Source organism: Brachyhypopomus gauderio, chromosome 1 (assembly GCF_052324685.1).
Source record: "Brachyhypopomus gauderio isolate BG-103 chromosome 1, BGAUD_0.2, whole genome shotgun sequence".
In the NCBI taxonomy this organism is placed as follows: domain Eukaryota; kingdom Metazoa; phylum Chordata; class Actinopteri; order Gymnotiformes; family Hypopomidae; genus Brachyhypopomus; species Brachyhypopomus gauderio.
The window spans coordinates 15,740,294-15,753,548 of record NC_135211.1 but is presented as its reverse complement, the minus strand read 5'-3'; the positions used below and the strand labels follow the sequence as shown (position 1 = coordinate 15,753,548).

The 13,255-nt window shown below is 43.1% G+C and overlaps 1 protein-coding gene and 1 long non-coding RNA gene across 3 annotated transcripts in view; one reads left to right on the top strand and one right to left on the bottom strand.

Annotated features, from left to right (window-relative positions):
• slc7a10a (solute carrier family 7 member 10a) overlaps positions 1–9,681 on the bottom strand; it is a 20,471-nt gene extending 10,790 nt beyond the window's left edge. Inside the window, exons 1-3 of the mRNA XM_076999152.1 lie at positions 9,363–9,681; positions 2,843–3,047; positions 2,005–2,156 (exon numbers count right to left, since the gene is read on the bottom strand). Coding sequence (XP_076855267.1) covers positions 2,005–2,156; positions 2,843–3,047; positions 9,363–9,507 — 502 coding nt within the window. The 5' untranslated portion in view covers positions 9,508–9,681. The remainder of the gene's footprint in view (positions 1–2,004; positions 2,157–2,842; positions 3,048–9,362) is intronic.
• A 127-nt stretch (positions 9,682–9,808) lies between these two features.
• Positions 9,809–12,991, top strand: LOC143510128 (uncharacterized). Of its 2 annotated transcripts, none has more exons than XR_013129913.1 (3): positions 9,809–9,938; positions 10,549–10,648; positions 11,378–12,991. It is a non-coding gene; the product is annotated as an uncharacterized LOC143510128 (long non-coding RNA). The 2 variants fall into 2 exon arrangements; XR_013129914.1 differs by lacking the exon at positions 9,809–9,938 and adding an exon at positions 10,384–10,452.
• The last annotated feature ends 264 nt before the right edge of the window (positions 12,992–13,255 follow it).

Here is a 13,255-nt window from a genome sequence, read left to right as displayed (position 1 = left end):
TCTCTGTCTCTCTCTCTCTCTTTCACACACACACTCACACACACACAAATAAACAAACAAACACTCACACAGTGCAGAACAGGAAAACAAGCCTATTCATAGTCACATACGTAGATCCAATACAAACACCAGAAACAAACTTCTATAGCCCATCAATTAAGGAAAACTCTCACACACACACACACACACACACACACACACACACACACACACACACACACACACACACACACACACACACACACACACACAAAGAATTAGCAGGGAGAGCAATGTTCACTCTAAAACTTGTTTTCCCACTGTACAACCCTGACTGTTTTCTCCAAGCGAAGGAGGTTGACCTGCAGGTCTTGAGGCAGTATGACAAGCATCCTTCTTCTGGTTGGCAAACATCACGTAAGGTCTGTAAGCTATGCGAACAGCAGTGAGATCTCTGCAGGTCAGCGCTACAGACGGCTCAGCGTTTGCAGAATGCCACACTTTGAACCCGACCAGCACCACTCTGTGGCTTCTCTTCTCCTCTGTGATGGCCTTAAGCACAAAAGAGACTGCAGCGCTTATGAAAAGATGATTTTTCATTCTCATTTACTCAGTTGTGACAGCAGATCTCCGCTCGGATTGGTCAAATTTGGCGCCATTCACAACGCCCCACGTGTCTTTGCTGCGGCGATGGCCATGACACCCCCCAAACAATACACAATGCGGGCGGCACACCCTCGGGTCCTCCATGCCTGGCACCATTACACAGTCTGATGCACCACCACGTGAGGGTCAGGTGCCCCAACGTCATGGCAGTAACCCCAAGCTTCCACCCATCACCCAGCATGCACCCAAAAACCAACCCACCCATCAGTATACACGGAAGCCTTGACCCCACACCCCTGCTGTAGATCATAAATCATCAACACACTCAAAACCAACCCAACTCTAGTTTTTTCAAGCGTAGTTCTGGACTACATTGCTCTGAGGGATATGTGGGGTATCTGTTTTCAAACTTGTTTTCCATATTCCAAACTTGCTGCCATATTCATCGCCATATTTATTGCCTGAAGGTTCAGCATGACATCAATCTGATGTGGGCCTAATGGGTTACTACTTTAAAAGAGTGTCTAAGGAGTCACTCTCTTATGCATGAAAACCTTAAGTAACAAACTTAAGGTACAAATGAAATTGCCACAAAAAACGTACGAGATGTGTTGAGATGAAATTTTGTTACACATCATGTCCATAAAAAAATAGTAAATATCTATGGAATGTATGACACATTTAATAATACTGGTGAATTTCTATTAATATTTATTACAATATTTTGTTTGTTTTGTTTCTTTTGTCACTTTTTGCTTTTCTATCAAAGGGCATTTTTAGAAATATGATGTTTTTGCATAAAAATCTGTAAAGCTAGGCACCAGTTTGCCAGCTCTTCTAGTGACACTGTGGACATGGTGCTGGAAGTTTGCTCAGGCACAGATGCAAGCACACACACACACACACACACTCCTTCTACACACCTCACACAAACACGCAGACACACACACACACACACACACACACAGACAGACAGACAGACAGACACACACACACATACACCCCCTACGCACCTCCTCATATGTTGCAGTTCGGAACACACATGTCCAAACCAGCAGTCACAAGGCTACTCGTCACATAAACACACACACAAACACCCTATACACCCTACACACCTTCTCATATGCTCTAGTCCAGAACACACATGCCCAAACCAGCTGAGTCACGAGGGTACTTCACACACACACACACACACACACACACACACACACACACACACACACACACACACACACACACACACACACACACACACACCCCCACTCCCCATTTTCATTCACACACACATCTGTCAGCAGTCTCTACCAAACTGGTTTAATCCTGATCCATAAATGTTTTGACGCTGACGTGTCAGTCTGAGTTTACTATACAGGTGACCTCATGAGCTCATGCACACAGAGTGGGAGCTGGCGCACTCACGAATGCAGATGGTGGAGAGGAGGCGTGTGGCGATGAAAGGGGGAAGGCAGTTGGGGAACGCTGGCTGCAGCACGTAGTTGGAGAAGGTGAGGGCGATCACAGCCAGAGTGGTGGGGTACATGATCCACACCGCACTCCACAGCAGCAAGAACCTGTTGTTAGAAACACACCTGTTACGTCTTGGTAATCACAAATGGGTTTCGGAGTATCTGTCACAGTCTCCTAAAATTAAATATAAACTTGCAACTCCTACTTATTCTCTCTAAAATAAAAAAGAGTTTAAAGTTGTAATGGATTTGGCCTCCAGCCCTGCTTCATGTGGACTACATTCCCCATAATCCTCCTGTCTGTTCCAAATTCCCCATCTCTTTGTTTCTTCTTTGTCTAGTTATCCCCAGATGCGTATAGCTCCCTGTGTCAATCTCTCTTTCCAAAGTATCACTCAGGTTACATCGATTGTTTCTAAGTCGTAGTTTGTGGTAATTCCCTTTGGTGGTGGTTTTGGACTCATGCCTGGGTTCTCCGTTTTGGCTCTATCGCCTGTTCCCTGTTGAATATTGGATCTGGTTGTTCCCTGTAATTTCCCTGTGTGCGATTCCATTTCTGTACTCTGATCCTGACAGAGATTACTGGATTATTCTCCATATACAGCACTTTTAGAGTACTTTTTAGAGAACCTGACTTTGTACAATGCACTTTATTATTCATAAAATCACTTTGCAAAAAAACCCCACCAATGTGCCAAGGTGAGGTTGGAGGTTGGAGAAGTACGCCATCCTATAATGTTGATAAAAACACCTACTGTACATGCCAATAGAAAGCAGAAGGACACACATACCCCACCAGGCCCCCGAAGATCTCTGTCACATAGGAGTAATCTCCCCCCGACTTTGGGATGGTGACACCGAGTTCAGCATAGCACAGAGACCCTAGAGCGCAGATTCCTCCACCGAGGACCCAGACGATCAGCGAGAACCCCACGCTGCCGGCATGTTCTAGAACCCCCTTCGGAGAGATGAAGATACCAGAACCAATGATGTTGCCTGTGGGCAAAAGAGTTTGATATTTACTAAACAAAGCCTCTTCATATTTTTTCCACAAACAAAACGAAAACTGATTTGCTAGGCTGGGTCTGTTGTTAAAGGTCTTATCTCTCTTGAGAAGTTCATTTTGCACTTCCTGTTTCAGACCACCTACATGACATTTGCCTCAGTAGTTGTTCCAGTGTGCTGTGGTTTATTTGTGACTGATGATTGGTGCTAAAAGCTTTGAGATTGTCTCTCTCTCTGTGCCTCTTTGTCTCTTCCCATCTCTTAGTGTCACTGCTTGTCTAATGTTGTTCATGATCTAGTCTTCTGTGTCACTATCTGTGTGGTGTGGTCTACTGCCCATGGTCTAGTCCTCTGAGTCACTACCTGTACAGTGTGGTCTATGGTCTAGTCCTCTGAGTCACTACCTGTACAGTGTGGTCTATGGTCTAGTCCTCTGAGTCACTACCTGTACAGTGTGGTCCATGATCTAGTCCTCTGAGTGACTACCTGTACAGTGTGGCCTATGGTCTAGTCCTCTGAGTGACTACCTGTACAGTGTGGTCTATGGTCTAGTCCTACCTGTACAGTGTGGTCTATGGTCTAGTCCTCTGAGTCACTACCTGTACAGTGTGGTCCATGATCTAGTCCTCTGAGTCACTACCTGTACAGTGTGGTCTATGGTCTAGTCCTCTGAGTCACTACCTGTACAGTGTGGTCTATGGTCTAGTCCTACCTGTACAGTGTGGTCTATGGTCTAGTCCTCTGATTCACTACCTGTACAGTGTGGTCCATGATCTAGTCCTCTGAGTCACTACCTGTACAGTGTGGTCTATGGTTTAGTCCTCTGTGTCACTACATGTACAGTGTGGTCTATGGTCTAGTCCTCTGAGTCACTACCTGTACAGTGTGGTCTATGGTCTAGTCCTACCTGTACAGTGTGGTCTATGATCTAGTCCTCTGAGTGACTACCTGTACAGTGTGGTCTATGATCTAGTCCTCTGAGTCACTACCTGTACAGTGTGGTCTATGGTTTAGTCCTGTGTCACTACCTGTCCACCATTGCCTACTTAAACCTTATCTTTAAAAAGCGACACTGATTTATTTTTCCTGCATGAGCAGACAGATCTCGCTTTTCTCAGCACTTCCTATCTGGTAAAACATCAGCGAGGCAACAAAAACAACAATAACAATAACAACAACTTCAAGTCAGCAGAGACAGGGGTTGTGAAATCAGGATCAGAGTCCACAGGTAATAAACTCCAACTGAAGCGACTGGTGAGGAACAGGCCAGGTCAAAGGGTCCTGTGATTGTGTCCACTAACCCCGAGGATGTCTGAACAATAGTGTCCTGTGATTGAGTCCACTAACCCCGAAAATCTCTGAACATTATTGTCATGAGCAGAGACTCAAGACCGTCAGTGAAACTAACTTTGTGTAATCGTTTCTGGTGGTTCTTTGTGCAGATTACAGCGTGATTAGCGCGTTGACCTTGACCTTCAAAGGTGTCTGTGATGAGTTGGAGGCACAGGGACCGTACTGCCCACAAATGTTGAATATGCAATACCAGTTCACAATGTGTATAGAGTAGTGCTTGATTAGGAATGGACAAACCGCCAGCTGTATATGGCACAGAAACATGGGAAATTCCGTCACGTTTCCAGCAGCTAACATGGGTTTCTCTCCCACTGTAGACAAAGTCTGATAGGTTGTGCTTCTGAGATGATATTCTGCACACCACTATTAAATTCAGATGCAATTCGCCTGTGGCCTACCTATTTATTCCTTGATTCTCCTTACTGTCCATTGACCCATCTGATTCCCTAGCCATGTCATTCATAACCACTGCCTTACACTGGTAATGTTTCCTTTTTTTTAATTGCTCATCCCTTGAAAAAATTATTTGTGGGAAGTCCAGGAGTCCAGTATTTTGAAGATACTAGAGCTGGCACACCTAGCCGATGTTCAAAGTCACTTCTGCATAACGCAGCTCTGAACTGAACATACAATGTTTTGGGCTCTGGCTGATATGTACAGCACGTCATGTGACATATCACTTGTTGGAATGTAATATTGGTGTGAAAATGGTGGTGCGAATCTAATATTACTTTATGGTCGGAGCATAAAATTTAACCCCGGAGGAAGCTGATGCTGAAAAACTGGTTTTGCCTATTCTGAATGAGATGAATTCCACACTCAGGCAACATACAGGAAAATACAGAAACTGTTAAACATTAAGCAAGTCAGTAGTTTAAATTAATTCTTTGATATCCTGTAAATGGGGGGCCCATTTCAAACATCTGGTTCTTTCAGACCTGCTGTAAAACACATGGGGACATGTACACATGGAAAGGGCTCGTCAGTTGAGTACATGCTCAGTTGCTTTTCAGACTAGAAACTAAACGACAGATTCTTAATAGTGTAAATCTCCAGTAAGATCTGTTTTCATACACAATAATTACAAGGTAAAAGGATTTCAAAGCAATCCACGATCACCTTGGTGATTCATAATCGGCTTGGTAAAACTACACCTTGGTGATGATTGTCCTTACATGCCCATGCAACATTTTCACTAGATCTGTCTTCTAGGCCCATGTCAGTTGGAAGGGGGTGTGATGTAGTCCCCTCAGTTTGTATATGTAAATAATAGCAGCCACATGCAGGCTAGACATTCTGTATCTGATGTCAGCCATGTTTCGAACAATGTTGCCAATAACAACATCTGCCCGTTGCTGGTCAGATGCAGTTGCAAACACTGTTGATGACAACATTACAAAAGAGACCACAGCTGTTAGGTAAAATGGTTAGGCTACAAATATACTGTAAACTTATTATACCTTTAACTATTAAGGTAGCTAAATATATAGAAAAATATACAGAAAAATATAGAAGGCAATCTTGGGCACAGGATATAGGATGAAAAACAAGGCTTGCTTTACTTTACAAGCTGTTTTCGTTCTGGTTCAGTTCCACAGTAGTACACTGTCTGTACTAAATGTAATGTAATCAAGCATGAAGTGTTTATTAGCTGGGCTGCCCAAGGAAGATGAGTTCACTCTTTGAGTCTTGGTCCTCTCAATGTTTCTTTCTTAATTCCACCCAGGGAGTTTTTCTTGCCACCTTCACCTTTGTCTTGCACATTAGGGACCATGTATCTATGAAGTGACACTATTTTGCAATGACTAGGGAACTCTTGTGCTTATATTGTTTGCTATATTTCATAACAACAAAGAATAGACACTGTGTGTCATGAATAGATCAGAAAGCATTTTCTCCGTTTCTGTTTTGCTCGACGTCTCTAGAGGAGCAAAAGGTGGAGCAGAGGATGGAGGCGCAGCTGTATGACAGAGTGGACACACAAGACACTAAGAGCAGCTCCACCTCTCTGGGCACGTGTGATCCACAGCCCCCTAGTAATCACTAGTGTGTGTGTGTGTGTGTGTGTGTGTGTTCTAACTGCACAGATGGGTTAAAAGCGGAGGACAAATTTCGATTGCGGTGTAAAAATCACAATTGACAAAATACGGCACATTTACATTTACCTCTCCTCCACCTCGTTTCTCTCCTATCTGAAATGCACAATCAGATGATCCAGCACAATAACAGGCCCAGAAAGCAGCGAACCAATGCACTGATAACGTATTTATTTAAGAACACACACATAGAGCAAACAGAGTTTATTCATTTTTTAAACATGCATTCATGCAAAATAAATGAATGAAATAATGTATGTATGACAAACATCTGTCTGTCTTTACATACAAACTCAGCTATATATATTTCATAGCTTCGTGCAAATTCATGCAAATGTTTCCATAATAGCTGTATGGAAGGGTGGAGCAAATGTCAATGTCTTTACATATGAACTGAGCCATATATATTTTCACAGCTTTCTCAAGTTAGAGGAATTTCCTGTTTGTCAACTTTAGTCAACCCAGGTAGACAGAAAACCATGAATTCTTCCCCAGAGTAATAAGGCGGTGGCTGAAGGCCAGTGTCAGACCCACTGCACAGGACTTCCTGATCAGCTCACTGAGTAAAGGGCCCTACATGTGGTATCTATGTGCCAACCAGCTGTTTAAAAGGTAAAGATGAGGTTACACTAGTTACCAGTGTGGTTATGCAAGTTATGTGGGAGGTTACACTGGGTACAAGTGAAATTACGCTTGTTACGAGTCTCATGTACACGGTAAATGGCCTGAGCCTTCTCAGGATGTCTTGCTCTGGTCTATTGTCCATGTTACTTATTCTGAGCCAGTAAATACCAGTTACCAAAAAATTCATGCGAAATTACCTTAATATTATGCTGCTTATCAAATGTTGCAACACTGATATCAAAGAAGGGTATAATATGCGAATGGGCTTGTTGACAAATCACTGTTGTGAGTGTGTGAACGTGCACACGCGCGTGTGTGTGTGCATATACATGCACAAATTTCAGATTTTTTTCCAGATGAATGTTTTGTATGAGAATTCCAGGTGAGCAATCTGCACAAGTGATCCAGATTGTAATTCCAGATTACAAGATCTACTTTTTGATCCACAAATGTACATCATGCAAACCTATCATTTACCCATGTCACATCAAACAGTCATCCATGTATTGAAATGTACTGCAAATTACTACAGTCTAAACTTATGTAGCAATATAACTGCATTCTAGTATTTTATTAACCATTTTGCTTAGCTCTGGAATTAGCCTCTCCTGCTCATTCATCTTCCATCTAATTAAGCATGGGTGTTTGAGAAACACAAACTGGGAGGGAAGCCGTTATTGTCGGGTGTGAACACTGTTACAGAACTGGTGCCTCCTTTCGTTTCTGGATCCCTGCTGCAGACACAGAGGTGTTCTCTCATACACAGACCTCACACGCACACCCCACTGCCGTTGAGTATAAACTGTCATACTTTCGACCTCGGCATTGTAAAACTCTTGCCCTGGATTTAAATCTCCGGTCATTATACACAAAAACATGATAAATGTGACTGTTGTCTGATTACATTTTGGCTTTTGCTGACATCTAAGAGTACATTATTGCTGCCGGGGATGGAAAAGTGTGTGAACACTGCAGAGTAAAACTCAGATGCTCACCGTACTTCTGCTGGTGAAAACCTCAGAACTTATTAACATATACTAGCAGATTAAACTCAGATGACCTTCATTTGGGCAGATGAGAAATACCCTGGCACTGACATATTTATGCGTTATTTCATTTCATTATCTTTCTAAACTTCTGTTTGCCTAATCATGTATCTGAATATCTTGGATGAAAGTCATGCAAACGTCTACTTTCATTAATCCAACACACACACACACACACACACACACACACACACACACACACACACACACACACTCTTTCTCTCCACATGTGCCTGTATAGAAGGGGATGGAGAAAGACTGTGAAAGTCCTTGAGTTTGTTTCTGTAGGATGTGATTCAGACAAGTGTTTAGACATATTAAATCTCCTGTTTGGTTTGTGGAAGGGGCACAGAATGACAACACGTTTAATGTTTACAATAAAAATTGGCCTCTTTAAAACCTTTTCACTGAAAATGTTTCAAGCATTTTGTGGAACATGAAGATGTTATATAGATCATCCTACAACCTTATCAAGTTTACTTGAGAGATACTGTCAATGACTTTGATAAGATTATAAATCAGGAAACCACGTTAAAGTCCATATGTGTGCTAGATGTGAGTTGATAAATAGTACCACGTGGCGTCCTCACACTACTGGGCAAAATGAGTATAGTATGACGACACGTGCGCCAATTAATTATTTGTTTCTACAGTGAAACGAAGCATATGTCGGACTAATTTCTAAAGTAAAACATTACAGTGGTGGTCCGAGTTTGTTATCTAATTTCATCTACAGGCGACCCGGGCTGTAAAAGCTAAGAGAGTCAATGGCGAGTGTATGTAAAACGCAGTGCATTACAGCCACGTAGACTCCAAGTTCACTTCTTCCTTAATGATGCAATCGGCGCTCGGATGAGATGAGGAGGAAATACGGCTAACGTTATCCTGCAACGTTTCCTCGCATTCTGCCACCACGTTTCCACAAATAACTATCATATAGTCTTGTTGTAATGGACTACAACCAGCCTTTCCTCTAACTACCGCTGTAAAGTTGTAAAGCTATAAAGTTAGGGTTTCCTTTGTTCTGTACCTGCGGCAAACAGGCAGCTGTCAGTTCACGGGTCAGCACGGTACCGTGACAACCCTGAATCTGGTTAACAAATAAACAATCCGGGGGGGGAGTTTACAGAACCAGTAGACTGTTGCAAAACAGAGGTAAACAAAAGAAAACGAACGTGTATGCTTACCTATAATAATAGCACAGGCGCTCAATAAACCGATTTCCTTTTTTAATGTTACTCTTTCCTTTGACTCGCTTTTGTTTTTTACAGAATCCGATATCCTCTGTTCCGGTTTCGCACAGTTTCTCCGGTTCGCCTCGGTCACGTCCATCTCGGTGACTGTTAAAAAAATTTAAACAGCTCCGGAATCCGCGTTCGGTCTCATATAGCGAGTTGATGCACGGCGGATCGGGCGCGCATGCGTTAACGTTTGGTCCTCGACAGTAACCAACAGGCAGCAGTGGAGCGCTGGGTCACATGTTGGGAAACGAACTTGACGCCCACCTGTATCACACCTGCTGGCTGAACGCAGCGCATACACTGTACGAATGCGCCTCCTCAGGTCCCTTTATATCTGCCGATATGTGAAGGCTTGATTGTGTAGTGGAGTTTAGTCTGGTTCGTTCTCTGTTCTGAGAGTGATGTTGAGATGGAAATGCAAAGTCGAAATACACGGACGGCCTTGTCTGCAAAGAGTTTGTTGTTAAAGGATAAATGTCAAAGGCTACATTTTTAGTTGAACTCCCCAGTGTAACATTCAAGGTAGGGCCATTGTGTGTGTGTGTGTGTTTGTGTGTGTGTGTGTGTGTGTGTGTGTGTGTGTGTGTGTGTGCTCCCATGCTCATCATGCCGTCACGTCTAAGGAGTTGTTTAAAAAGAGATTAAAGACATACCTGTACGGCATAGCATTTGAGGTTGGTCATGGCTAGCATTTTTTATGCATGTGATGTCTTATTTTATTTTTTTTATGTTGTGTTTTATGTAGTTTTTTATTCTATTTTTTATGCTTGTATTTGTTGTAAAGCACTTTGTAGGCCTACTTGGAAAAGTGCTATATAAATAAACACTTACTTACGTGTGCTGTACTATCATTAGCTTCTGCAGCTGGCATAATATTGGTGTTTCGCAATTTATTGACAGCCCAGATTGTAACAGCAGAGACAGGCTGTGGAAAGTGAACGAGCTATACTGAGATATACTGAGAAGAGTTATACTGCAGAGATCAATGCTCAGACCCATTCTAGAGATCAATGCCCAGTCATGACTCTGGAGTGAGGTGTGGTATTTTTAGAATATGCACTAATTAAAAAAATGACTTGAGTGAGGTGTGATATTTTTAGAACATGCACTAATTGAAGTCAGTTGTGTTTAGAATTACAGGGTGGAGGAGATGGATGGACATGCATTCTTGTGGAGGAGAAGTCAGCCGGGTACGGATCAAACTGCAGATGGAGGTTGTTTTGCTCTAGCAGGTACGTAACTGGAACCTTTGACAGGTCTGTATGTGTTGCTGTTGTGTAAACGTACATTAATGTGTCTGTTGTAATGGGGGGGGGGGGGGGGGGGGGGGGGGGGATCGTGTCTCCACACACTGCACCCGACGGTTAAGAAAACTACAAAACCATCGCTCGTGCGCTATCCAAACTCTCCCACCAGGTTCCCAAACAAGTGACCTCTCTTAAGAGCTTAAGACCTGCTTCAGACAGAGGTTCCACACACAGACGCACTGTTACAGCACTGACAGAGAGATGCTGCATTATGATGTGGGATATGTAAACAAAATTGCTGTGCACATGCATTATGGAAAAAGTCTCAAACGGCAGCCAGTACTTAAGACTGAAGCCTGTTCACTCTCCACATCCCACACTCCTGCCTCACCATGAAGCTGATGGCTGGGCTTTTAGCCTAAGTGTTGTTGATCATAATGTGGTGCAAAGGTTTGAATGAGTTACCGTTGTTTATGCCCTATGACTCTATGACTTCAGTTTTCTGCTTGATGACTCATAATTCTGCATTGCTGGCTAATAAATAAATAACCGGTATTTCGTGTGGATGAGGGAGAGGTTGTGATTGAATAGTAACTGAAGTCAATCCTGTAGGCCTTGCTGTGAGCTCAAAGCTTTGATTTGTCAGACTTTCTCTCTCTATTTCTCTCTTGGGGGTGTTTGTGTGCATTTAGTCTGTTTTTGTGTTGGTTTCAGAGGGGAATGAAGGTCCCATTGCACAAACAACTGATCTACCGCTGAGCTCCTGCTGGAAGTTTCTTACAGCAAGGATTTTTTATTCACACACACACACACACACACACACACACACACACACACACACACACACACACACACACACACACACACACACACACACACAATAAATCACCTAGTTATCTGTTTTATATGCCATATCTTTGAACTCGGTGAACTCAGGTGAGCAGAATGTATATTGTTTTACAGTAGATTCCTAATGCTTGTTAAAGGTGGTAAAGGAATCCATCTGTTTCTACAGCACTTGGTGTCTCTCTCAACTCTCGGGAGCGGTGTGGGAGTTAATCGAACACTGACTGCTTTCCTGTGTGCTATTTGTGCAGCCTGCTCTGCTGGGTCTGGCCATTCGTGCTCTGCAGGGAGGGTTTCCGCTGTATGCTGCTAAGCTGCTCCTTACTGTCTGTAGTGAAATATGATACCAAGTCATTCCAGTCAGACTTGTGCCGTTTGGAAACTGATGTGACACAACCAATGTGTAATTAATGTTTCATCTGAGGTCCTTTCTGTTGAACTGCATATTGTTGTGTGAGGTTGTCTTGCTACTCTTTTATGATATCTGTAAATGTCAGTCCATTGAGCTTCAGGTTCTGATGGCTTCAGGCCTCTGTTTGCTGCTTTCCTACTTTTGGGTGAATATTAAAAATAAAACTCACATAAAGTCTAAAGATATTGGGCTATAGTTGAGCCTCTAGAGCAGATGTGGTCTGTCTTACACATACTGTAAGTCCAAATGGGCCTGTTGGTGTTTGATAGGGTTGGGACCTTGTCATTGAGAAAGCCATAGCACTCGATTCACATCTGTATACTCATTGAACGTATGACCCCTCATAACCTGTGGGTGGGGAATTGTTATGCTGGGAGAGCCTATACTGGCATCAGGACATGAATTTTTCATTATAGGGTAAAGATGATCAGTGAGAATAACTTTGTGCTGATTTGCAGAGACGTACCAAACCATGCAAGCAAACTGCCCTCTACGGCATAACGTAGACGTATGGCCCCAGGATTCAGGGCTAGACCATTATCTGCGCATATATGTGTGTGCACATGTGTGTGTGTTTCCTTGAGGATCAGACCTGTCTTCTTGTCTTCTTCTCCGTCTCTGAACACAACCCATGGGGCAGCGTGACTGTTCTGATTTGTGGGGTTTTTTTTTCACTTCCCCCTTTCCATTCTTTTTTCTCTCATGCTAACATCGGCGACCGAACATGGCAAGGGCCCCCCTTTTGGCTCGGGCCCCGGTGCCGAGGGCCCGCAGAACGAGCGACGTCTTTGTTAGGAAACAGGAAGAGAAGAACAGAGGCCCCTGTGTGCTGGAGAGGGTCTGAGGGAACCAGACGAGGTGTCAGGCAGTAAACAAATATATCACAACTCGAAGGGAGACTCCCCCCCAACACACACACTCACTCAATGTGCACACTCCAACACACACACACACACACATACACACAACATGCACAGATAGAAAACCTCTGGCTGGGTAATCATGGCAGTTAGGATATCCAACCACAATTCAATATCCAACCAAGGTGCTCAAACAAAGAGGAGGTTATGCTTGAGACTTGCTTTTATGACAGTGTCATATATTGTAATTACAATGTTTATAAGATTTAAAAAACATATTGTAAAATATTACAAGCAGACAGACCATATCAAATTGCCATTCTGAATTAAGTTGTTTGAATAGTGCAGGCTTTTTAGAAGGTGTTTGTCAATCACAGATACATCTCCCCTCCTGTAATCAGCACATTGAGCTAAAATGATGGACATCAGATGCAGACAGAGGAATGACTCGGACTGAAATACAGTAAGAATTTC